This window comes from Capricornis sumatraensis, chromosome X (genome assembly GCF_032405125.1).
Source record: "Capricornis sumatraensis isolate serow.1 chromosome X, serow.2, whole genome shotgun sequence".
In the NCBI taxonomy this organism is placed as follows: domain Eukaryota; kingdom Metazoa; phylum Chordata; class Mammalia; order Artiodactyla; family Bovidae; genus Capricornis; species Capricornis sumatraensis.
The window spans coordinates 26,242,389-26,267,638 of NC_091092.1; the positions used below are offsets into that span (position 1 = coordinate 26,242,389).

The 25,250-nt window shown below is 40.7% G+C and overlaps 1 protein-coding gene across 1 annotated transcript in view; it reads left to right on the top strand.

The window, feature by feature from the left end:
* The window catches only part of LOC138071585 (dedicator of cytokinesis protein 11-like), a 153,320-nt gene that overhangs the window by 18,385 nt on the left and 109,685 nt on the right, over positions 1-25,250 (top strand). Inside the window, exons 3-7 of the mRNA XM_068963100.1 lie at positions 1,462-1,644; positions 7,439-7,554; positions 11,512-11,725; positions 11,814-11,871; positions 19,507-19,512. Of these exons, the coding sequence (XP_068819201.1) occupies positions 1,462-1,644; positions 7,439-7,554; positions 11,512-11,725; positions 11,814-11,871; positions 19,507-19,512 (577 nt within the window). The remainder of the gene's footprint in view (positions 1-1,461; positions 1,645-7,438; positions 7,555-11,511; positions 11,726-11,813; positions 11,872-19,506; positions 19,513-25,250) is intronic.

Below are 25,250 nucleotides of genomic sequence, written 5' to 3' on the forward strand. Positions count from 1 at the left end.
CCCCTGTGTGTTACTTGTTGCTTTTCCCTTGCTGCTTTTAATATTCTTTCTTTGTGTTTAGTCTTGGTAGTTTGATTTGTATGTGTCTTGGCATGTTTCTCCTTGGGTTTATCCTGTATGGGACTCTTTGTGCCTCTTGGACTTGATTGACCATTTCCTTTTCCATGTTGGGGAAATTTTCAATTATAATCTCTTAAAAACTTTTCTCATACCCTTTCTTTTTCTCTTCTTCTGGGACCCCTGTAATTCTAATGTTGGTGCATTTAATACTGTCCCAGAGGTCTCTGAGACTATCCTCAGTTATTTTCATTCTTTTTACTTTATTCTGCTCTTCAGCAGTTATTTCCACCACTTTATCTTCTGGCTAACTGATCCCTTCTTCTGCTTCAGATATTCTGCTATTAATTCCTTCTAGAGTATTTTTAATTTCAGTAATTGTGAAGTGATAGATGGAAGACTTCCTATAGCAGATTAACTACTCTACCGCTGTGCCTTCCCTTCCTGTCTATACAGAAGTATCTTGCCCAAAAAGATTTATTTAATCTGGTAAAACCATTGATGAGATTTTTTCAATGCCAGCTAGAAAACATTTATTCAATGTTCATTAATAGATGAAGATGCATAAACAGTAAGAAGCATTGTACTTAGTGTTATGGTGATAAAAAGAAGATAGATTCCTATATAATGGGCTTAAATTCGATATATCTAAAAAATAATATTGAAATTAGGCCCTAGCCTTATGTTGATTCCTATAATATGGGTAAATCCAATACTCCTGAGAATGATTTTGAGAGACTCTAGCTTCACACTCCCTGAAAAAAATCCATTGTGTACCCTGGAGCAGCTTAGTACTCACTTGCCAAGACATGTAAGCATGGAAGTTTGCAAGAAGCCTACGTTCTATGTACAGCTTATTTTCCACAAAGCAGACTGAATACATTCCAAAAGTAGCAGTCACTTGCCTGTTTCGAGGATTAGATAGTCACTTTGTACTTTTTCTATGCCGACCTGTATTTTACTCAACGCTGTTTATGAGTAGAGGGTGCACATGTTTCTGTTTGTGTGTGTACAATTCGTCTATACTCCATTTTGTGAAAAGATCAACTTTATTTGCTGAATAGATTCTTGATATAATTTTCCTAGCATTTGGAAGTTTATAACATAAGGAACTGTTTAAATATAAAGCAAAAGAGTAAGTAATGCAGGTTGGCCTTGCCATTTTTATGGCCCAAATTGAGACCATCATCATGAAATGAGTCATAATTTCAGTCATTCATTATACATGCTGGTCTTTATGTTTTTATCTAGCTTGGGTTCTCCAGAGCGGTACCCTAATCTTATGTTGATTGTGTATCCTCAGCGCACCCAGCTTAGTTTTAGGGAGAATACTGTAGGCACTTGATAGTTGATTGATTTCTGTTTTATGGCTTTTCAGATAATTATCTATGTTTTCCTATTTAGTTTCCCTCGGCCTTTTTCAAAGGAAGGGCAAACATGTGTGCTGCGTTTTGCTATGAGGTTTTAAAGTGCTGCACGTCACAGATTGGCTCAACCAGGAATGAAGCCTCTGCACTTTTGTATCTTCTGATGAGAAACAACTTTGAGTACACCAAAAGGAAAACCTTTTTAAGGACACATCTGCAGGTCAGTGAAAACCAAAGCTTCTCTTTCTTGTGTTCAATCTTCAGCCTCTCTATATTAAGGTATGGAGCTCTCCAGTCTAATACAAAGCTATTAGCCACAGGTGGCCATCTGGCACTTGAAATTGAGCTAGTCTGAATTCAGGACACATTGACTTTTGAAGACTACGTACAAAGAAGTAAAATATCTCAATTGTTTTATATTGACTATGTGTTGAAATGATATTTTGGATATATTGGTTTAAGTAAAATAAAATTCACTTGTGTCATTTTAGTTTTTAATGTGGCTGCTAGACAATTTAATAGTACACATATGACTCATATCCTATTTCTACTGGACAACACTGCTTGAGAACATAGGTGTTAAGAGCAGAGATTCCAGATTCCACGAGTATCACACACTGTGTGACCTTAGCAAGGACTTCCTTACTCTCTTAGTACCTCAGATGCTTCGTAAGTAAAATACTGGTAAATATCCCAATCCACTTCCTATGGTTCTGGTGAGGATTAAACAAGATGATTAAGTAACAAATGAAGTACTTGTGTTTTTCATCTCCACCACGCCCACTTAGTTAAAAATAATGAGCGAAGTCTCAAGGTTTAGTGGAAAACATGGACTTTGAAATCAGACCTGCCTGGACTTAAATCATAGCTTAGCTACTTACTTAATATGTGACCCTGGGGATTTTACTCAGTCCATCTTAACTGTTTGCCTCATCTGTAAAATGAGGCCAACTATGTTTCAGCTTTGTCATGAGGGTTAAAAATAAAGTGTATGCAGTGCCAGGCACAAAATGCCTAGCTCATAATAGACACTTAGTATGTGGCAGTTGTTATTCAACATCTCCATGATTTTGTGCTTGTGTGATGAAACAGGTGTGAACTGAAACACAGTTGGGAGTTCTTGGCTCAGTTGCCGTCAGCTGTAACATGGGAAATGCTTGGTCATATTTCTATCTTTACTGCCATGGTCAGTCCCATTGCAGTTGTTTATTGGAGACTGGGTTATACATGAGGAAATGGCCATAAGTAGCTTTTTAGAAACGTCATCAGTGAGGTTAAAATCTGATAGAAGTATATGCTTTCTGTAAAAATCTTCTATCTGATTATATTTTGATCCTTGGTCTAACATTATATGTTAGAGTATCTCATATTTGCTTTCATAGAGATGTCACTTGAATACCACCTTCCTCCAAAGCATTTCTGCAATTAGTGTGCTGATGTTTTTGAACTTCCCCATTAGGGTCCATCCTTCTGGGTTGAAACATCAATTTCTCTCAAGTCCTATATTCAAATAAAATGAATTCATAAGTTGCAGACTAAGAACCATGTCTAAGTGCTCAATAAACTGGTTAAGTAGTAATATTGTGTGTATGATCGTTTTCATCCTCATAACAGCTCTATAATGTAGGTATTGTTGTTATCCCTATATTGCCTTTAAGGAAAGTGAGAAACAGGAGGGTTCTTTCACTTTCTCAAAGCCATTCAGTGAATAATTGATAAAGTCCAAGTTTGAATCTAGGGCACTTGGACTCAAGAGCTTGCACACAACTCCTATAGTATCTTGCTTCTCAGATCAGGAGTAAAGCTTCTGGCCACGAACACTTTAGCCTGAATCATATAAGCCTTCATTAAAAGGAGCCTGAGAGATTGAAAAGCACCATGCATACGTGCTCAGTTGCTTCAGTCATGTCTGGGCTCTTTGCAACCCTGTGGACTGTAGAACGCCAGGCTCCTGTCTCCGTGGGATTCTCTAGCCAGAGGAGTTGCCATGCCTTCCTCCAGGAATTGTTCCCAACCCAGGGATCAAACTGACATCTTCTGCATCTCCTGCATTGAAGGCAGATTCTTTACTGCTGAGCCAACGGTGAAGCCTAAAAGCACCATTACATGGCATTATACTGTTATCATTATGTAGTGTATATGCTATAACATATACTACTGTCTAAACTATTTAGATAGACCCTAGTCAGAAACAAAGAAAGGAGCTGAGGTACTGGAGTTGGACGTCTGCACATTGAGATAGACTAGGGAAAAGGAATGTGAAACCATCAAAGAAATGTCCTTTATTCCCAACTTTGCTAAAACTACTTGCTAGCAAATGTATTGAAGGTAAATACCTGACCAGCATTGTATCAGTTCACTAATTATGAAAATGGTTTCAGACCTAGATGTGCTGTGTGTTTCAAAAGTTTTTCACATCAAACTAAGAAAAGTCCTGATAAAATTTGAAATTAGGAACCTCCATTGATCTATAATTCTGTTTTTGTGCCAATACCATACTGTCTTGATTACTGGAGCTTGGTAGTATAGTCTGAAGTCAGCAAGGTTGATTCCTCTAGCTCCGTTTTTCTTTTTCAAGATTGCTTTGGCTATTTGGGGTCTGTTGTCTTTCCATACATATTGTGAAATTTTTTGTTCTAGTTCTGTGAAAACTGCCATTGGTAATTTGATAGGGATTGCACTGAATCTGTAGATTGCCTTTGGTAGTATGGTCATTTTCATAATATTGATTCTTGTGATCCAAGAACATGGTATATCTCTCCATCTATTTGTGTTTTGATTTTCTCATCAGTGTCTTAGAGTTTCCTTCATTTCAGTCTTTTGTCTCGTTAGGTAGGTTGACTCAGTTCGGTTCAGTTCAGTTCAGTTGCTCAGTCATGTCCGACTCTTTGCGACCCCATGAATGGCAGCACGCCAGGCCTCCCTGTCCATCACCAGCTCCCGGAGCTCCCTCAGACTCACGTCCATTGAGTCCGTGATGCCATCCAGCCATCTCATCCTCGGTCGACGCCTTCTCCTCCTGCCCCCAATCCCTCCCAGCATCAGAGTCTTTTCCAAAGAGTCAACTCTTCGCATGAGGTATCCAAAGTACTGAAGCTTCAGCTTTAGCATCATTCCTTCCAAAGAAATCCCAGGGCTGATCTCCTTCAGAATGGACTGGTTGGATCTCCTTGCAGTTCAAGGGATTCTCAAGAGTCTTCTCCAACACCACAGTTCAAAAGCATCAATTCTTCGGCGCTCAGCCTTCTTCACAGTCCAACTCTCACATCCATGCATGACCACAGGAGAAACCATAGCCTTGGCTAGATGGACCTTAGTCGGCAAAGTAATGTCTCTGCTTTTGAATATACTATCTAGGTTGGTCATAACTTTTCTTCCAAGGAGTAAGCGTCTTTTAATTTCATGGCTGCAGTCACCATCTGCAGTGGTTTTGGAGCCCCAAAAAATAAAGTCTGACACTGTTTCTACTGTTTCCCCATCTATGTTCCATGAATTGATGGGCCCGGATGCCATGATCTTCGTTTTCTGAATGTTGAGCTTTAAGCCAACTTTTTCGCTCTTCTCTTTCACTTTCATCAAGAGGCTTTTTAGCTCCTCTTCACTTTCTGCCATAAGGGTGGTGTCATCTGCATATCTGAAGTTATTGATATTTCTCCCGGCAATCTTGATTCCAGCTTGTGTTTCTTCCAGCCCAGCGTTTCTCATGATGTACTCTGCATAGAAGTTAAATAAGCAGGGTGACAGTATACAGCCTTGACGTACTCCTTTTCCTATTTGGAACCAGTCTGTTGTTCCATGTCCAGTTCTAACTGTTGCTTCCTGACCTGCATACAGATTTCTCAAGAGGCAGGTCAGGTGGTCTGGTATTCCCATCTCTTTCAGAATTTTCCACAGTTGATTGTGATCCACACAGTCAAAGGCTTTGGCATAGTCAATAAAGCAGAAAGAGATGTTTTTCTGGGACTCTCTTGCTTTTTCCATGATCCAGCGGATGTTGGCAATTTGATCTCTGGTTCCTCTGCCTTTTCTAAAACCAGCTTGAACATCAGGGAGTTCTCAGTTCACGTATTGCTGAAGTCTGGCTTGGAGAATTTTGAGCATTACTTTACTAGCATGTAAGATGAGTGCAATTGTGTGGTAGTTTGAGCATTCTTTGGCATTGCCTTTCTTTGGGATTGGAATGAAAACTGACCTTTTCCAGTCCTGTGGCCACTGCTAGGTTGACTCCTAGGTATTTTATTCTTTTTGTTGAAGTAGTGAATGGAGTTGCTCCTTAATTTCTCTTTCTGATTTTTCATTGTTACTGTATAGGAATGCAAGGGATTTCTGTGTATTAATTTTGTAACCTGCAACTTTACTAAAGTTGCTATTTCTTTTTTTTTTATGATATGACTTTGTCGTTAGCTTTTTTAAAATTAATTACTTTATTTTAATTGGAGGCTAATTCCTTTACAATATTTAGTGATTTTTGCCATACATTGACATGAATCAGCCATGGTTGTATAAGTGTTCCCCATCTTCAACCCCCCTCCCACCTCCCTCCCCATCCCATCCTTCTGGGTCATCCCAGGGCACCAGCCCTGAACACTCTGTCTCATGCATCGAACCTGGACTGGCGATCTGTTTCACATATGATAATATACATGTTTCAATGCTATTCTCTCAAAGCATCCCACCCTCGCCTTCTCCCACAGAGTCCAAAAGACTGTTCATTATATCTGTGTCTCTTTTGCTGTCTTGCATATAGATCATCGTTACCATCTTTCTAAAGTCCATATATATGCGTTAGTATAACGTATTGGTGTTTTTCTGACTTACTTCACTCTGTATAATAGGCTCCAGGTCCATCTACCTCGTTAGAACTGATTCAAATGCATCATTTTTAATGGCTGAGTAATATTCCATCGTGTATACGTACCACAGCTTTATTATCCATTTGTCTACCGATGGACATCTAGGTTGCTTCCATGTCCTGGCGATTGTAAACAGTGCTGCAGTGAACATTGGGGTACACGTGTCTCTTTCAGTTCTGGTTTCCTCGGTGTGTATGCCCAGCAGTGGGATTGCTGGGTCATATGGCAATTCTATTTCCAGTCTTTTAAGGAATCTCCACACTGTTCTCCATGTGGCTGTACTAGTTTACCTTCCCACCAACAGTGTAAGAAGGTTCCCTTTGCTCTGCACCCTCTCCAGCATTTACTGTTTGTAGACTTTTGATAGCAGCCATTCTGACTGGCATGAATGATACCTCATTGTGGTTTTGATTTGCATTTCTCTGATAATGAGTGATATTGAACATCTTTTCGTGTGTTTGTTAGCCATCTGTATGTCTTTTTTGGAGAAATGTTTGTTTAGTTCTTCAGCCCATTTTTTGAATGGGTCGTATATTTTTCTGGAATTGAGCTGCATGAGCTGCTTGTATATTTTTGAGATTAATTCTTTGTCAGTTGCTTCATTTGCTATGTCGTTAGCTTTTTACAATTTTTTTCTTTCTTTTTGCCCGTGCTGGGTTCTTCATTGCTGTGCAGGCTTTCTCTCGTTGTGGCAAGCAGGGGCTAATCTTCATTGTTGTGCCAGCTTCTCATTGCATTGGCTTCTCTTGTTGCAGAGCATGGGCTCTCGGATGCTCAGGCTTCAGTAGCCATGGCATGTGGGCTCAGTAGTTGTAGCTCACGGGCTTTAGAGTGCAGGCTCAATAGTTGTGGCACAGATTTACTTGATTCACAGCATGTGGGATCTTCCTGGACCAGGGATTGAACCCATATCTCCTGCATTGGCAGGCAGATTCTTTACCACTGAGCCCCCAGGCCAGCCCCTAAAGTTGCTGTTTCAATAGAAGAATTTAAACCACTCATGTAGGAGGAAAATAGATTTTGATGGAACTCTGTAAAATCTCTAAAAGAAGCATTTTGTATGAGTGCTTATGGGTTGGTACATTGAAGAAAAGAAGCAGCATGTATTCAAAAGACATTTGAAAAATAATATTGAAAAAAAGACATTTCTTCTTTCCACAGATAATAATTGCTGTAAGCCAGTTGATAGTGGATGTAACACTAAGTGGAGGATCAAGATTTCAGGAGTCTTTATTCATTATCAATAACTTTGCAAACAGTGACAGACCTATGAAGGTATGTTCTCACTTTAAGTGACAAATTAGACCCATGTTCAATGTTAGGGGCGTTTCACTCCTCAAGTTAAACTGCGCTTTGCATTCACAACATTTATATAGTATCAAGTGTACAGAATGTGAGCTTCACAGGTCAAGGCTTTGTTTCGTACATCCCTGTACCTCTAGCACCTAGAATACTGCCAGGTACACAGTAAACATTCAGTATTAGTTGAATGAGTGAATGAACGACTATACTATGTATATATAATTATGATATAATTTTAATTTTCTCTGGGCTTGATATTTAAACTTACTTAGAAAAGAAATGTTTTTTTTTCCCCCTCAACCGTTGTTCCCATTTATGCTGCTGCTGCTGCTAAGTCATTTCAGTCATGTCCAACTCTGTGTGACCCCCATAGACGGCAGCCCACCAGGCTCCCCCGTCCTTGGGATTCTCCAAGCAAGAACACTGGAGTGGGTTGCCATTTCCTTCTCCAATGCATGAAAGTGAAAACTGAAAATGAAGTCACTCAGTTGTGTCCGACTCCTAGCGACCCCATGGACTGCAGCCCACCAGGCCCCTCCATCCATGGGATTTTCCAGGCAAGAGTACTGGAGTGGGGTGCCATTGCCTTCTCTGGTTCCCATTTATAAGATTGGCTAATTAAGCACTGAGTTGGACATTTCACAAAACTTCACTTACTAGAGTAGCTAACAGCTGCCTGATCCTTTGCCAGCAGATGAGGAATGGCACAAGAGGGATTCATTACTTGATGATTTTCTGAGCTTAAAGAATCATCTGTTAACTAGGGCCTTCCAGAGATACTTATTGGCAAACCCACATCCAAGGCTGTTGTTCTTAGGCAATAGTTGGCTGAGGGCAAACCCACGACCCTGAACACTGTTAGTCTTTCCTACCTATATACTTCAAACCTAAAACGTTGTAAAAGTTCATGCGGCGGGGTCCAGCCCCCGCAGGATCCAGGGAAGCCTGAAAGAGAAACGGTGTCAGGGATTGATTTAGAGAGAGAAGGAAAGAAAGTTGAAGATAAGAAAATAGAGGAGAGAAAGAGGCTGATATTCCTTGGTTTACATAGAAAGCCAGTCAAACTCCGAGACAAGAAGTTTGCCCTGTTCACAGAGGCCACAGGTGCCCTCCCGGTCTCCCGAGGGAGTGAAGATGCAGAACGTCTTCCCGTTCAGGTCTTAGAAACCTGGGCAAATAAGTGAATGCAGGGAGCCCCTATGCTCCAAGGTATCAGCCTGAAAAAGAGGGAGAGGGAGAGAGAGAGAGAAAAAAAAAAGAAGAAAAAACACGGGGTGACCAAGCTACTTCGGAGAGCGAGGCCCAAAAGCTTTATTTTTCAAAAGGTACTTTTATACCTTGCCTTATACATAGCGGGAAATGAAAGATGCAAGGTCATACAGAGTCAGCCCAAACATTCCAGCAGTTTTGCCCTTATCGAAACCAGGATTTTTCTGCATACCTTTGCCACAAATGATGTTGTGTACAGTATCTTCTGGCCTTGGAGGCCTGTGAACATTTTATGATCCTCTTTTGATAAAGGCTGCTCAACCAGAAAACTTATTTTCCCTCAAAGTGTCTTTTCTTTATATTTCTAATCTATGTCAGCCTCAGAAAGTGCCAGACAGAGTTATGTTTTTCACAGAGCAAAGGTGCAGTGAGTTACAAGAAAGAACCAGTTAGCTCAAAAGTCTGATATGGTTAAATTCAAGGCTACACTTGTTTTTCTTGCATTGTCACTATGTTAACTAATGCATTCCCAGGTGCACAGTGGATAAGAGATATGGGAACTTAGCAACAAGCATTGGCCCAATAATGAAATCCTTCATCAGCACTAGCATTACTCTAATAACTCTTAACTCTTTCAAAGGCTCTATGTTTTAGGCTTTCCATGCCTCTCACAGTTGGGAGGCTGTAAATAATCACATGCGTAGCTGTAAGAGTCTGGATATACCTGCCGAGCAAGCTAGTATGTTAACAGAAGGAGTTTGATTTGAAATATTCCTCTCATGTCCAGGAGACTTATTAGCTATAGCCCTAAGTTGATTTTCTCCAGAGAAAAGTGGTCAGGGTTAGCCCCCTGTTAATGTCAGAGGAGTTGGTGAAAGTCATGAAACAGTAAAACAGACAGATTCTGGTTTTGGGGTAGATGCTCGAGAAAGCCTAGGGAGCTCCTTGAGTTCTGAAGCCTTGCTTAACAGTTCTCTTCCACATGACCTTGTCATGGGTGGGAACTCCCGTGGTGGCTTCCGGCATTCATGTGTTGTTTTGTTGCATGGACAGTAGGTTCTGTTCTTCAGTGATATATGTGTACAAGGGAAGAAGATTCCCTTGCCAATAGAGAATGTTTCCTCCCAGAGGAATCATCCCCATTCTTGGGAGAGGTCATCTTCCAGCATAATTTGACAATTTGTGTAAAATCTGGAAAAAAAAAAAAGTTTACAGTCACAGCATACTTGATGTTTGGGACGTGTTGAATCTTTGTACCAAAACATATTCCCATAGGAATGTTGCTTAGACTGAAAAAACAACAGCAACAACAACAAAAACACACAAACAACACTGAATAGTACCAGCCATTCTCGGGCTGGGAAAGTTTGCTTTTCAGCCAGTTCTACTGGTTCCCTAAGAAATCAGTATATGCTCCATCTAATCCCAACAGCACAGAAATAGCTTATGTCATTTAGTATCTTTTACTCATACCCTAAGAGTTTATTTTCCTAGGTTTTTTTTACCATCCTTAATTCCATGTTATATAAAAGTTAGACTACCACCTTTTTCAAAGTAAATGGGGTCTGTTTTAGACCTCCTTGATAGGAAGTCTTTTTCATGACTCATTTGTGAGATGACAGTTTTATTCTGGTAGGGCAATCATTACCAATAAACTCTTACAACAAAGGTATAGCTTTCTCCCAGTAAATGAAATCTCTACTAATGTAGAAGAAGAGAAGAAGAATCTCTTCTATTGCGTATATATCTATACACACACACACACACGTGTGCACACACACATATGGATAATCATTTTTAAAGAAGACACTTTTGAATATAATTTTCTCCACCTTTGGTGGTATTCACATTGAAAAGCTGCCTAAGGCCTGTACCTGTCCCTACTCCTCTTCTCAGATCCCTACATATAATTGTGATTACTCTGCTGGAGTGAATAGGAAGCCATAGGACTGACAAAGAGGAAAATCTAACTTTGTGCTTTTGAGGACTAAAGCAATGCTTTAAGAGAAAGTAATGATCTCTTTAAACTCTTCAGAGTGTTCTGTGATTCATAAACTCTTCTTTGCATAATTGAAAATGTCTACAGTATGGTTTTCACATCAAAGCACATGGCCATCGGTAGATGGAAGAGTGACTAAGGTCATGAGTTCTGTAGCCCAACTGCCTGAGTGTCAGTCCTGTCTCTACCACCTACCAACTTCACAGCTTTGGCCAAACTACATAACTGCTGTGTACATTGGTTTTCCCATTGGTGAAATGAATTATAATAGTCCTTAATTCATAATGTTGTTCTAAAGTTTAAAACATGTAAAGTGCTTAGGCCACTCCTTGGTGGATAGCATGATATCAATTTTTAGTGACTGTTGTAACTAAAATTAAACAATAAAGGCGAATATGGATTACCTTCTTGGCAATCAAATTGACAGCAGAGGAGGTGGGGTGCAAAACCAGGTAGTCTGGCTCCAGAGTTCATGCTTTTATGTGTTAGGAATATACTGCCATCAAACTCACTGGCTTTGAAGCCTGAGAGAGTAGACTATTTTTTTTAAAGAATTAATGTAAAACTCTTGAGGCATGCCCAGATGCCAAGAACCAAGAACCAAATACTGAGGTCTCTGACAAGGGGTAAAAGTTCTATGTTATTCCCAAGATGGGCTGCTTAGGCTTAGAGCACACCAATAATATTGATAAATATGTCTTCTTTGCTTGTTCTGATATTGCACAACTGCTTTTCCCTCAGAAGTCAAAGACTTGACCAAGAGAGTCCGTACTGTTCTTATGGCCACAGCTCAAATGAAGGAGCATGAGAAGGACCCCGAAATGCTAATTGATCTCCAGTATAGCTTAGCCAAGTCCTACACAAGTATCTCAGAGCTCAGGAAAACCTGGCTTGGTAGCATGGCCAAGATTCATATAAAAAATGGAGATTTTTCAGAGGTGACTACTTATGACTTTGTTCGAAACACAAGCCGTCCCAAAGCCCTGGAGCACAATCTCACGGTTCCTTCGTTGTCTCCTTTTTCAGGCAGCAATGTGTTATGTCCACATAGCAGTTTTGGTTGCAGAGTTTCTTTATCAAAAAAGTGAGATATTTCTATTCTTAGGGATGGGGAGAACTTCAGTTAGCCCAAGGAGTTTTATCTTTGTAGCTTGCAGCTATGAATGGGATATGATTGAGCTCTGAAAAATATGCTCCCCTTTCATCTCACTCACTGTTGAACAGAAGTTGTTCTAAAAGAAAACTGGATTGTTCATTTGCCTTCTGCTTTCATTAAGAGTACACGAATAAGTTAAATAGTACAGGGCCAGGCCTGATGCTCAATGTTTGTTTCCCAAGACTGTCTCCCTGGAAGACTGCCACAGATTAAATTCTTCTCAGGGCTTATGGGAAGCTCTGGATACCATACGTAACTTATTTTCCCCTGTCTGCCCCAACGTTACCAACAACTGTCCATGAATTCTATCTGTACAGTCATTTTAGTATAACAGAATCTTGGTATTAAAAGGGAGTTGAGAGGACTTCCCTGCACTCCCAGTGCAGGGCTCATGTTCTGTCCCTGGTCAGGGAATCAGATCCTGCATGCCGCAACTAAAGGTCTCACCTGCTACAACTAAGACCCAGTGCAGGCAAATAACGAAAGAAATATATTTTTAAAAATGCTAAAAGACAAAAAAGGGAGTTCACACATCAGCTAGATGGCCCTGTAATATGTCGTTTGTTTGTATACCCATCTCAAGAACAATTTGGCATCCATACATGGATGAAGTGCCTTTGTGGGAGCTGTGGGATCCAGCCCCACATACCAAGGGACCTGGAGGAATTTTACCCACCCATGTATCAGGTAATGGGCAGACAGACCTGTGTGCTGTCTGTGGACCTTGCAGTGGCCTATGAGCTGGCTCCAGCCCCTGTCAGCTGCAGTCTAGGATCCCCTGGGGAACACTTGTTTTCGATAACCACCCGCAGACAAGAAAGCCTTGGGGGAAGTCCAGAAGTCCAGTGGAGAAGTTCCAGCATGCTATTGGAGCAAAAATTATACAAGTTTGAATGCACTGAAGAGGGTCGGAGGAATAGTTTGATTTATTCATGTCACCTTTTCCACAAGGTGGCACAGCTCAGTGCCAAGAGAGACTTTCTCACCCTTGATTTCTAACGCAGGGAAAAGTGAGAGCATATGAAGGGGTGCTGTGTTTCCCAGCAGCACAGGATGCTCCCAAAGAGGCCCATTTCTCTCTTGCTCTATCCAGAGTACTGAGTTGTGAGCTGAATGACAGAGGCAGGAAGAGGCTGAGAGAGCAGCAGATAGGACTCTTAGAGGTCGTTACACGCAAACAGACCCTACTAACCATGGACTCCATGAAAAAGCCTGCCAACACATCCCTAGAGATATTTAGCCTGTGGATCCTCCACTGGCCCACAGGCACCCCCTGTGCTCCATGTGCCTCAACCACACTCTCTTCCATCCTGTAACTGGATCTATGTGCTTGCTGCTGAAGGCAGTGAGAGCCAGCTCTGGCAGATGGATACTGAGCATGTGCAGAAAGCCAGCCAGAGTTTGTGGGCCAGGGAGAGAACACAAGTAGCACCACCCTTGGGAAATCAAATGGGAGGCTGTTAGCACCTGCCCTGGTATCTTACATGATGGAGAAAAGACATATGTGCTCATGAATTGTCATATGTGGGAGCCAGAATCGCAGAGCAGGTGTATCCATCCAACGTCTGTGAAAGCCTCAGAATCCCTAGCAGGACAGATGGAAAGTATTTCTCACCCAAAATCAGCCAGTAAAATTGGATGAAGGTGGCAGCTATTTCAAATGTGAAGATAGCAATGCAAAATTTCAAGGAACATGAAAATTGAAGGAACTATGACACTACCAAAGGATCACAATAATCTTGTAGTAAGAAAAACATGGAAATCTGCAGCTTATCCAATAAAGAATTCAAAATAGCTTTTCTAAGGAAGCTCAATGAGCTACAATAAAACAGAAAATTTAGTAAAATCAGGAAAATAATACACAGACAGAATGAGTAAACAGAGATGGAAATCTCAGAACAAGAACCAAGCATTTTCTGGTGCTTATGAATACAATGAATGAAGTGAAAACTGAAATAGAGAGTATCAAACACAGAATGGATCAAGCAGAAGAAATAGTTTGAATTAAATTTTGGTCAAAGTGTATACATTTCTACCTACAAGGTGAATATGTTCTGGATATCTAATGTATATAGTGATTATAGTGAACAAGATTGGGTTATATACTTGAAAGTTGCTAAGGAAGTAGATCTTAAATATTTTGAAATTACCGAGTCAGAGGAGAAAGAAGAAAAATGAAAAAGAGTGAAGAAAGCCTATATGATCTATGGGATGCTATCAGCAGAAGTGGCTCATAGAGGGTAGAATGATATTTTTCAAGTCCTGAAAGAAAAAAAATAACTGCCAACCAAGAATACTCCATCCAGCAAAGTTGTCCGAGAAATGGACAGATGAGCACTTTTCCAGGCAAACAAAAGTTGAGGGAGTCCATCACCACTAGACCTGTCTTCCAAGAAATGCTGAGAAAAGTTCTTCAACTTGAAATGAAAGGATGCTAATTAGTATTATGGAAACCTGAAATGGATCCATATGAATGGATGAAGAAGACAAGGCACATGTCGTCAATGGAAAGAAGGGAATCCTACCATTTGTGACAACACAGCTGGACCTTGAGGCTATCATGCTAAGTGAAATAAGTTCGAGAAAGACAAATACTGTATGATCTCACTGATATGTGGACTCTGAAAAAGCCAAACTTGTAGCTGCAGAAAGTAGAATGGCGGTAGCCAGAGGGATGGCAAAAATAGGGTGATTTTGGTCAAAGGGTACAAATTTGTACTTACAAGATGACTATGTCCTGGATATCTAATGTGTATAGTGATTATAGTGAACAAGATTGTGTTATATACGTGAAAGTTGCTAAGAAAGTAAATCTTAAATATTTTCACTCTGTCTGAAAAGGTAATTATGTGTGGTGATGAACTTTAATGTGGTACTCATTTTGCAATATCTGCATGTATCCAGTCAACACATACACCTTAAACTTTACATAGTTTTCAATATCAATTATGTCTCAATAGAGCTGGGGCTGGTTGCAGGGGTGGGAGGGGGCCACAAATGGAATCACGGTCTTAAAGGGCTTGGGATTTGGCCAGTCTAGTTCAGGAATCTGCCTGAAAGCTTCTCTTTCCAAAACTAGTATTGTTGACTACTGTAACAGCTACTTAAATAGTAAGACAGTTGACTTAGGAGAATAGATACACATATATGTATGGCTGAGCCCTTTGCTGTCTATCTGAAACTGTCACCGCATTGTTATTCAGCTCTATTCCAATACAAAATAAAAAGCTTTTTTAAAAGTTGATTGCCATTGGGCACTGCAAAGAAACCTCCCACTGTCTATCATAATTGCCAAATTATTGGGTTGGCCAAAAGCTTCATTTGGGTTTTTTGTAATATCATATGGAAAACCCTGAAAGCACTTTTTGGCCAATCCAGTATTTCCTTGAAGGCTGTCAAATGAGTAACATTACTGCAAAATGAAACCATCTTGTGGGAGTCACATTAGTGTGGTTTTGACTACGAGAAAACTACCTTGTTTTATTTTTTAATTCTGGAATTTCTACAGTTAGCTATATATTTTTTTTTCCCAAAGGAAATAGGATGAGTAAAATGATTCATTTTACTTGTATTTAAATTTCACACTTGGGGACTAAATTTCTTTTCAACAATGATATGTTTCAAATTGGTATCCTCTAGTATTTTCTTTTTAGTTCATACGTGGTTGTAAAATGGAGAAGTAGATTAATTATCAAAAGCAGGCCTCATTTGAGGTTTTTTTTTTTTCCAACATCACTAGTATGCCTGTGAAATTGCCATAAAAACAAATATTGAAATTGCACACCTGCAGTTACAAATAAACTAACTAATATGAGACCCCTAAACACAGTACCTAATAAAGATTTAGGTGTGTCTTTCAGATATATCAGGTTAATATTATGTCATCTTTTCAGTTATTAGAAATTTGAAATGAGTTTTATGTCTACTAAGAATAAACCTATACCTGTTAGATACTGAAAATAGTTAAATGTAATAAGGTATTTCCTCAGAATTTTTTTCACAAGTGTAAAGACCTTAAAACAAAGCAAAAATGAAGAATTATTTATCTCCATTATCAGTACTTAAGCTTTTAGAATTATAACTATAGTATTGAAGAAAAGAGCAAATATATATAAATATTGCTGTGAGATTTTTTTGAACATTGGCTTGAGGCAGACAGCCTGAACACCAAACAATGTGACATATTTCAATAAGTGAAACAGTCCTTTTCAACTAATCATTTAAATATTTATTTCACAGTACTTTCAAGGTTTTTTGTTTGTTTGTTTTTCTTTGTTTTTTTCTTTTTTAGAATTTATCCTTCATAGAAATCAAAGAGCCCTTCTCTGAGTAGGAAAAAATGATATTTTGCATTTTAACAAAAAGTAAAGTTAAATTTAGGACAAGATTACATATGTATTTATAGGTGCTATCTATTTTTAAGCCTGGAAAATTCTACTCACTGAAACTAGAAACTCTTACTCTGAAATGGTGGCATTAGTAAAATCCTTAGAGTTTCCTTCCCTTAGCCTCAATCATTCCAATGATCCAAAACACCTGATTTTGATAATTTGGTGATTAAAGTGTGATAGTTATGACAAGGTAAACCACTAATGGTTGTTTGAGGAGGCCTTACAAATAGTTGTGAAGAGAAGAGAAGTGAAAAGCAAAGGACAAAAGGAATAATATACCCATTTGAATGCAGAGTTCAAGAACAGCAAGGAGAGATAAGAAAGCCTTTGTCAGTGACCATTGCAAAGAAATAGAGGAAACCAATAGAGTGGGAAAGAGTAGAGATGTCTTCAAGAAAATCAGAGACACCAAGGGAACATTTCCTGCAAAGATGGGCTCAATAAAGGGCAGAAATGGTATGGATGAAACAGAAGCAAAAAATATTAAGAAGAGATGGCAAAAATACAAAGAAAAACTATACAAGAAAGATCTTCATGACCCAGATAACCACGATGGTGTAGTCACTTACCTAGAGCCAGACATCGTGAAATGCAAAGTCAAGTGGGCCTTCGGAAGCATCACTAAGAACAAAGGTAGTGGAGGTGATGGAACTCCAGTTGAGCTATTACAAAACCTAAAAGATGATGCTGTGAAAGTGCTGCACTCAATATGCCAGCAAATTTGGAAAACTCGGCAGTGGGCCACAGGCCTGGAAAAGGTCAGATTTCATTCCAATTCCAAAGAAGGGCAATGCCAAGAATGCTCAAACTACCACACAAATGCACTCATCTCACACGCTAGTAAAGTAATGCTCAAAATTCTCCAAGCCAGGCTTCAGAAATATGTGAACCGTGAACTTCCAGATGTTCAAGCTCGATTTAGAAAAGGTAGAGGAACCAGAGATGAAATTGCCAACATCTGTTGGATCATTAAAAGAGCAAGAGCATTCCAGAAAAACATCTATTTCTGCTTTATTGAGTATGCCAAAGCCTTTGACTGTGTGGATCACAATCAACTGTGGAAAATTCTGAAAGAGATGGGAATACCAGACCACCTGACCTGCCTCCCGAGAAATCTGTATGCAGATCAAGAAGCAACAATTAGAACTGGACATGGAGCAACAGATAGGTTCCAAATAGGAAAAGGAGTACATCAAGGCTGTATATAGTCACCCTGCTTATTTAACTTCTATGCAGAGTACATCATGTGAAATGCTGGACTGGATGAAGCACAAGCTGGAATCAAGATTGCTGGGAGAAATATCAATCACATCAGATATGCAGATAACACCACCCTTATGGCAGAAAGTGAGGAGGAGCTAAAAAGCCTCTTGATGAAAGTGAAAGAGGAGAGTGAAAAAGTTGGCTTCAATCTCAACATTCAGAAAACTAAGATCATGGCATCTAGTCCCACCACTTAATGGCAAATAGATGGGAAAACTGTGGAAACAGTGACAGACTTTAATTTTGGGGCTCCAAAACCACTGCAGATGGTGACTGCAGCCATGAAATTAAAAGACACTCACTGGCTCCTTGGAAGAAATGGTATGACCAACCTAGACACCATATTAAAAAGCAGAGACATAACTTTGCCAACAAAGGTCCATCTAGTCAAACCCTTGGTTTTTCCACTAGTCATATATGGATGTTAGAGTTGGACTATAAAGAAAGCTGAGCGCCAACGATTTGATGTTTTTGAACTGTGGTGATGGAGAAGACTCTTGAGAGTCCCTTGGACTGCAAGGAGATCCAACCAGTCCATCCTAAAGAAAATGGGTCCTGAATATTCATTGGAAGGACTGATGCTGAAGCTGAAACTCCAATACTTTGGCCCCCTGATGCGAAGAAGTGACTCATTGTAAAAGACCCTGATGCTGGGAGGGATTGAGGGTGGGAAGACAAGGGGACGACAGAGAATGAGATAGTTGGATGGCATCACCGACTCGATGGACATGAGTCTAAGTAAGCTCCAGGAGTTGGTGATGGACAGTGAGGCCAGGTGTGCTGCAGTCCATGGGGTCACAAAGAGTCGGACATGACTGAGCAACTGAACTGAACTGAACTGAAACCACTAATGTTAAAACACAAGTTAAACTCTTAATCTGTTACCCTGTCTTCCAGTCTGAGAAATCCATAACCTAGGTTCAGTTCAGTTCAGTTGCTCAGTCATGTCCGACTCTTTGCGACCCTATGAATCTCAGCACGCCAGGCCTCCCTGTTCATCACCATCTCCCGGAGTCACTCAGACTCACATCCATCGAGTCACTGATGCCATCCAGCCATCTCATCCCGGGTCGTCCCCTTCTCCTTCTGCCCCCAGTCCCTCCCAGCATCAGAGTCTTTTCCCATGAGTCAACTCTTTGCATGAGGTGGCCAAAGTACTGGAGTTTCAGCTTTAGCATCATTCCTTCCAAAGAAATCCCAGGGCTGATCTCCTTCAGAATGGACTGGTTGGATCTCCTGCAGTCCTAGGGACTCTCAAGAGTCTTCTCCAACACCACAGTTCAAAAGCGTCAATTCTTTGGCGCTCAGCCTTCTTCACATTCCAACTCTCACATCCATACATGACCACAGGAAAAACCACAGCCTTGACTAGATGGACCTTAGTCGGCAAAGTAATGTCTCTGCTTTTGAATATGCTATCTAGGTTGGTCATAACTTCTCTTCTAAGGAGTAAGCATCTTTTAATTTCTTGGCTGCAGTCACCATCTGCAGTGGTTTTGGAGCCCCAAAAAATAAAGTCTGACACTGTTGCCACTGTTTCCCCATCTATTTCCCATGAAATGATGGGACCAGATGCCATGATTTCGTTTTCTGAATGTTGACCTTTAGGCCAACATTTTCACTCTCCACTTTCACTTTCATCAAGAGGCTTTTTAGCTCCTCTTCACTTTCTGCCATAAGGGTGGTGTCATCTGCATATCTGAGGTGATTGATATTTCTCCCGGCAATCTTGATTCCAGCTTGTGTTTCTTCCAGTCCAGCATTTCTCATGATGTACTCTGCATAGAAGTTAAATAAGCAGGGTGACAATATACAGCCTTGACGTACTCCTTTTCCTATTTGAAACCAGTCTGTTGTTCCATGTCCAGTTCTAACTCTTGCTTCCTGACCTGCATACAGATTTCTCAAGAGGCAGGTCAGGTGGTCTGGTATTCCCATCTCTTTCAGAATTTTCCACAGTTGATTGTGATCCACACAGTCAAAGGCTTTGGCATAGTCAATAAAGCAGAAAGAGATGTTTTTCTGGGACTCTCTTGCTTTTTCCATGATCCAGCGGATGTTGGCAATTTGATCTCTGATTCCTCTACCTTTTCTAAAACCAGCTTGAACATCAGGGAGCTCATGGTTCACGTATTGCTGAAGTCTGGCTTGGAGAATTTTGAGCATTATTTTATTAGCATGTGAGATGAGTGCAATTGTGTGGTAGTTTGAGCATTCTTTGGCATTGCCTTTCTTTGGAACTGCAATGAAAACTGACCTTTTCCAGTCCTGTGGCCACTTCTGAGTTTTCCAAACTTGCTGGCATATTGAGTGCAGCACTTTCACAGCATCATTTTTCAGGATTTGAAACAGCTCAACTGGAAATCCATCACCTCCACTAGCTTTGTTCGTAGTGATGCTTTCCAAGGCCCACTTGACTTCACATTCCAAGATGTCTGGCTCTAGATTAGTCATCACACCATCATGATTATCTGGGTTGTAAAGATCTTTTTTGTACAGTTCTTCCATGTATTCTTGCCACCTCTTCTTAATATCTTCTGCTTCTGTTAGGTGCAGACCTTTTCTATCCTTTATCGAGCCCATCTTTGCATGAAATGTTCCCTTGATATCTCTAATTTTCTTGAAGAGATCTCTAGTCTTTCCTGTTCTGTTGTTTTCCTCTATTTCTTTGCATTGATCACTGAAGAAGGCTTTCTTATCTCTTCTTGCTATTCTCTGGAACTCTGCATTCAGATCCTTATATCTTTCGTTTTTCCTTTGCTTTTCGCCTCTCTTCTTTCACAGCTATTTGTAAGGCCTCCCCAGATAGCCATTTTGCTTCTTTGCATTTCTTTTCCATAGGGATGGTCTTGATCCCTGTCTCCTGTACAGTGTCACGAACCTCATTGCATAGTTCATCAGGCACTATATCTATCAGATCTAGGCCCTTAAATCTATTTCTCACTTCCACTGTATAATCATATGGGATTTGATTTAGGTCATACCTGAATGGTCTAGCGGTTTTCCCTACTTTTTTCAATTTGAGTCTGAATTTGGTAAGACCTGGATATTCACAGAGTAAATAAAAGTACATTTGAGTGCAGGACTGAAAGAAAAATTTCCATTTACACTTAAGCTTATTTATCAAAAATAATAGAGCAATTGTAGAACCCTTTGCTTTCTATCAAATATTCTTTTATGATTAAGACAAAATCTGATTACGACAAAATATGTCAAAATCTGACAAATCAATTGCCAAAATTTTTCAGTTTTCTCAAAGTTCTATGCCATTTCTGTTAAAGTCATCGTAAAGCTTTATTTTCATCAAGATGGAATGAAACGCTAAGCTGACGCATTAGAGACAGATGTTCGCCTGTTTAGAGTTTTTAAGAAAAAAAAACTAGTTTGTGCCATTGGGTGGTGGGCTGAGTGAGCAAAGGCCTGGTCTCCGGGCATCCCGAGGGGACCGCAGAACAGCAGAACGCGGCCATTTCTGGCTCCTGCTTCTCAGGCTTCAGGCGCTGAACTGAAAGGCAAGGTGGGGAGAGAGGCGCAGCGCGCCCTGCCTCACCCCCATCCGCAGACTTCTTTCAGCCAGAGTTCTGGCTCTTTGTACCAGAGATCTCAGGGATCACATTTTCTTCCCTTTTCCTAAGTTACCTCTAAGCGGTGATAGGAGGTGTTAGTTACTCCCAGTCCCCAAAATACGTGATCAAAAAACGGATCTAAATTTCCTTACTTCTACTTTGTCTGCAAACCTCAACATGTTCGAGGTGTCATTCTCTGGAGACTAGCCTCCTGTACCTCTTCCTCTTGTCTTCCTGAGACAGTGCACAGCTGTTTCCCCCAGGGTAGACAAGAATCAAGTGTGCATTCTTCCACCACCACACAGCATCCGAGATTCAGCAAAGCTTCAGGCCTCTAGAGCTCCCCCATCACTGCAAGAAAAGGAATCTCCTTTCCCATAGTCTGTTCTTGTCATGCCTTATAGGGTAATGTTGGTCCCTTTCCCAAGTCTCTACACCCGGGATCCTCTTCCTCTTGTCTTCCTGAGACAGTGCACAGCTGTTTCCCCCAGGGTAGACAAGAATCAAGTGTGCATTCTTCCACCACCACACAGCATCCGAGATTCAGCAAAGCTTCAGGCCTCTAGAGCTCCCCCATCACTGCAAGAAAAGGAATCTCCTTTCCCATAGTCTGTTCTTGTCATGCCTTATAGGGTAATGTTGGTCCCTTTCCCAAGTCTCTACACCCGGGATCTGACAGCTTCCGTTCTACGTAGCATTTCCTTTCCTCAGTTCCTTCCCAGTTACAGCCTTTCCCCTTTAGCCCTCCACCTGGGGCTCTTATGTGCTAATCCTCTTCTAACTAGCAGTCTTATTTTAGCAAGGGTAGCTTTCCCACCCTCCCAACTCTCCTCCACTTTGTTCACGGGACCATTCGTGCTCAAGGTAGTGGTCTAGTTGGACACTTTGCATCTTGCTCGCCCGAGGATAACATCAGGAAAACAGAAGCCACAGCTCTGAAGGGCAGAATCAGGAATCCAGGTCACATTCCAGAAAGATTTAAAGCAGACCCTTCAAGACCATGTGACATAATGCTCCATAGGGCTACAGAAGAGCCCTCACACATTTACACTGGCCTAAATTTAGTAACTTGTTTCATCTGAAACAAGACCAAAGGGAATCAAAGTTTTCCCCAGGCATTTTGAAGACCCACAAAAAAGAGTCCTCTTATCATTGGATAGTTTGGTGAGTGTGTGTGTGTATATATATATGTGTGTGTGTGTGTGTGTGTGTTTGTGTGTTTGTGTGTGTGTGTGTTGGGATCTAACCCAGGTCTCCTGCATAACAGGCAGATTGTTTACCAGCTGAGCCGCAAGGGCAGTATGTATATATATATCTGTATATATGTATATATATACACACAGGAGATGGTCTCTAATTGGAGATACATCATCAGGCATAGGAATCAAGATAATGCCCTTAGCAAGAAGAATGGATTGCAGTAACTCTTAACCTGTTTGTTTCTGAGAGGAACCATAATTACCCTCCCTCTATGTGAGATACACACCAAAAGACTCTTTCCCAAGATGCTTTGGCCCCATTTTGTCCTCTCCTAAATCCCGGGCTTCTGAAGAAACCTTGGATGTGGGAATCTTTTAGAATAAACGATCCTCAGAGTAGACAGAATTTTTCCCCCAGTCATGGATGTAGCTGCCTGAGGCCCCAGTAGGTTGACTCTTTTCTTTGTTAAGGACTATATTCTTTATGTGTTCACTCAAGTTTTGGGCCCTTATCCTTAACTGCCTAACTCTTCACTTTATAAAGGTAATCAAGTGGGATATTTTCTTCTAAATTTCAAAAAGTTCTCTCAGTGCACTGCTACTCAATGAGTGTCCCATAGACCAAGACATGATGCATGATCAGAATGCTGAGAAATCTCAGTATGAGGTTTAGCTTTCTTAAAGCTTCCTTCTTCCTTCTCCAGCCTCTAATACCAGGAAGCTTACCAAATATTTAGTTGTGAGTATGTCATCATTTCTAAGCATCACTATTGGATTGTAGAACAGTAGATGGCAAAAGCTGTTTGTCCCCTTTGCGACCAGTGATTTTCTACTGACTAGGAGATTCTGTTATAAGGAGACTGAATTTTCCTTGAAAGTGACAACCCACTTATATAGGGGTAAATGCAACCACAGCAAGAGTGTTGGGACATGTTCCTAAGTGCAAAATCTGTAGGGCAACCATGTGGCCTTCTATCCCCAGACTCTTGTTTGATGGTAACAGTTTGGTCCACAATCCTACAGCAGCTCTTCTCAGTTTGAGCTCACTTCTTCCGTCCCAGCAGTCCAACTGCAGTCACTTACTATACCACCTGCTAGCAATTATTTAATTTTATCTTGAGACACCTAGTTTCCTTGATGGTTACTTTGGTAAAACTAATTCATTGAATACTTGTTGTATGTTAGGTACTGTTCATTTCATTCAATTCTTTACATTTTGTCAAATTGTTATAAGAAGTTGCCATCTGTTTTACAGATACAGTCCTAGAGAGATAAACATATTTAAAATCACACAGTTAATGATAGAACTGGGTCTATCTAACGCCAAAAACTCTAGTTCTTCCAGTGCCCCGTCCGAGGATGCTTAATCCCTGGCATCAATTTTATTTCCTGCCTCTCTTTACAAGTCCTAGGCCACTTTTCCAATTATTCAGTAAAACAAGGAATTAGAGATGACTACAAAAGCTCATCACTGTTTACCTGAAAAGTACATGCCCTTTTTGTTTAGGCAACAGATGATAAACATACACAGGATCAAAGTGCTACTAACAATTTTTAGATCACATTAGGAAAACATTTACTATAGTAGGCATTGCCGATGAGGCATAGTCAGAGAATGACACTTATTTGTAAGTACCTTGAGCTCAGTGTTTGTGGAAAAGACTGGTAGGAGGTAGAGCAGAGAGAGAGAATTGTTAAAATTGTGGGGTGGGGGGTGGTTTGTAACTGAAAATTACACTTATGGCTATGTTCCTTACCAAAAATATGTATATATATATTTTAAGGATAACTAATGAATGCAAGTCTTTCATTTACAAAACAATTTTAAAAAGTATATTTATTTCACTGCTTTCTATTCACACAGAATTATTCCCTAATGGATGTTCAGCCTTCAAGAATATTACTCCCAACACTGATGAAGAAGGAGCAATGAATAGAGGATGCTGGAATGTTGGATGTCCATTATAGTGAAGTAAGACTCCAGGGCCTCCATTGCCAGTTAGATGAATGTAACTTCTTTAAATATATTTAAAATTAAGAAATTATTACAGCTAACTTAATTTGAAAGGTAACTAAGGGTTGATGAACTATAAGGATTAAAACAACCGGGGGAACAGATGTCCCTTTTTGGAATGTGGAGCCCTATCTCTGCAACAGTTCTTACTGTCTAGTTTTAGAAATATACCATATATCATCGTCCAATCACCTTCCCAGAACCAGACCGCAGTCAATACTCTGGAGACATCTCCATAAAAAATCGAGTTAACAATGTAACAGCTAAGGAGAGGAGGCATCTTCTCCTGTTTTAAAGATGAAGAATTTCTGCTCTGAGTTTCAGATGGATAGTAAACTGCTGCAGTTGTCAGTCAATAAAGATTTGTTGAGCACTGACTTACGAGCAACGCTTTGGACTTGGTGATAGAAGAGCTATAAAGTAATTAGATATGCTGATTCCCTGACCTCCAATGTCTACCGAAAGAGACTACCCATCTACACAAAATAGAGAGAAGACAGACAGTGCCATTTGAATGATACAGACAGTGTGTTCCCTGCAGAATCAAAGGTACGCGATAACTTTGGGTGAACACTAAGCGCAGGCGGCTGCGAGCCGGCTCACTAAGTGCAGGCGGCTGCGAGCCACCTCACTAAGCGCGGCCGAGAGGAGCTATCCCACGTCCGAGGTCAGGGGCAGCGGCCTAGAGTGCTGGGCTGCAACGGCACAGGGACGGCCGAGAGGAGCTGCCCTGCATCCGAGGTCAGTGGCGGCTGGGAGGAGACACCCCGTGTCTGAAGTCAGGGCCACGGCCAGGAAGAGCTACCCCGTGTCCGAGGCCAGGGCGGCCAGGAGGAGACACGCCGCATCCGAGATCAGGGCCCGCCAGGAGAAG